Genomic DNA, 1,768 nt, shown 5'->3' on the forward strand with positions numbered 1-1,768 from the left:
TACCAACACATATACCAGGTAAAAGTTAACAAATATGACCTTCGGTAGTACTTTCCATTTAATACGTCTATAAAATCCGTTTGCATTTCCTAATTTAAATCAGTACTATATTAGTTCGTGTCTAAAAAGTGAAGAAAGTTCTGTTCTTTGATTTTTGATTATACTTCTAGTGTTGTTTTTAAAAACTTTATTCGAGGGTAAGACTTCTAAATATGTTTTAAAAATTAAAGAAAAATGTTCTATATTTTATGACAATATAATAATAATAATAATTACTTTAAAATTAATGAATGAATAAATTTATTCAGATAGATTTTGTGTACTGTGCTATATGCATAAAATATTTTAATATATATTCTTTGGATTGTATTCTCTAAAATGATAAAAAAAACCAATAAAAATGTCTAATATACCAATCCACTACTACTTTTTTCTGAATCAATAAATTTCGTCTTTCTTATATGCAACTTTTTGTTCTTCAAATTGATTTCCTTATTTCATTGTAATGTTTTCCATATATATATTTGATATTTCTTATAGAAAATCTTGCAAAACAATAACTATTTGCGTTATTAGTTAAACTCTCTTGGAATGAAATTTAATCGTTTTATTCTATATTACTGTATACTTATAATAAGGTTCGTTTCTGCTGAAGAGAGATTTATATATCTGTTTCTTGGTTTTTTATAATACCCTTTTTCCCAGTTCCTGAACTTTTGTTAGGCTTCCCTCAAATTCGATTCTCCTATCTTGAGTTTTAATACTGCTTGCGAACCTATATTATGATATATTTAATGATGTTAAATGTTATTTACATTTTTTGTTTAAATTCACTTACATTCACAAAATACATTAATACAAATTTTTAATAATATATAAAACAGGATCTCCATTTCCAGCCATCTCCAAAAGAAGCTCCATATTTTTCAATCCAATCCGCTGCATGTTATTCCTTATTTAAGATAATGTTTTATTTTGTCGCCCCATTGACGTTCAGTCTTTCTATGTAGTAGATACCATAATTCTAAGGGTTACATAAAGTATGTCTCTTATAATCTGTTTTGCATGCTTCTGATGCATTTTAGAAGTTTTCTGTACAATTATCTATACATAATATTTATTATTATAATTTTCATTTTATTTTCAAAGTTAATCGTACTGGTTTTGAGAAATTCTTCCATTTCCATTTCTTCGGAGCTAATTTTTTCAAATTACTTCTGAAAATAATACCATATCCAAATTTTTAGATTTTAAATTAAAATTTAATTAAGAACTTAAATCAAAAATTTATTTATGAATATTTTTTGTGTACACTTGGAGAAAAGTATATTATTTTGAGTTAATTTATTTATTTTTTGTTTTTTGCAAATCAGGGGTTAATAATTTCCAGAGCCTGAGATATGGCAATTTCTCATGGGTGCATATTTCGTAAAAAAAAAATCTGAAATTTTTTCCTAAAACGATTTTTTTTATTTTACAAAAGAAGATCTTAAAGATATATTTCAAACCTTTAATTTGATGGAAGAGGCCAGAAGAGATCTCTTTGGTTAAAGAATTGTTCAATGCCAGCCTCGATAATAATATCAAATCATTTAGTAAATTTTTTTGACCATCAACATACAAGCTACTGATCATCAAAGATATAGTTTATACTGCATTTTAAATTTCTTTTTTAATTCAGTTCAATGCAATTTAAATAAAGACTCAGAATATATTAGGACTTTCAACAAACTTTTTTTAATTTTGACATATTCACTAAAATAAATTG

General features: G+C 24.8%; 1 protein-coding gene across 1 annotated transcript in view; it reads right to left on the reverse strand.

The window, feature by feature from the left end:
• Positions 1-58, reverse strand: part of LOC119688827 — a 12,460-nt gene extending 12,402 nt beyond the window's left edge. The window contains exon 1 of the mRNA XM_038103490.1: positions 52-58. Within this exon, the coding sequence (XP_037959418.1) occupies positions 52-58 (7 nt within the window). The remainder of the gene's footprint in view (positions 1-51) is intronic.
• Positions 59-1,768: the final 1,710 nt, after the last annotated feature.

This window comes from Teleopsis dalmanni, chromosome X (genome assembly GCF_002237135.1).
Source record: "Teleopsis dalmanni isolate 2A chromosome X, ASM223713v2, whole genome shotgun sequence".
Classification (NCBI taxonomy): Eukaryota; Metazoa; Arthropoda; class Insecta; order Diptera; family Diopsidae; genus Teleopsis; species Teleopsis dalmanni.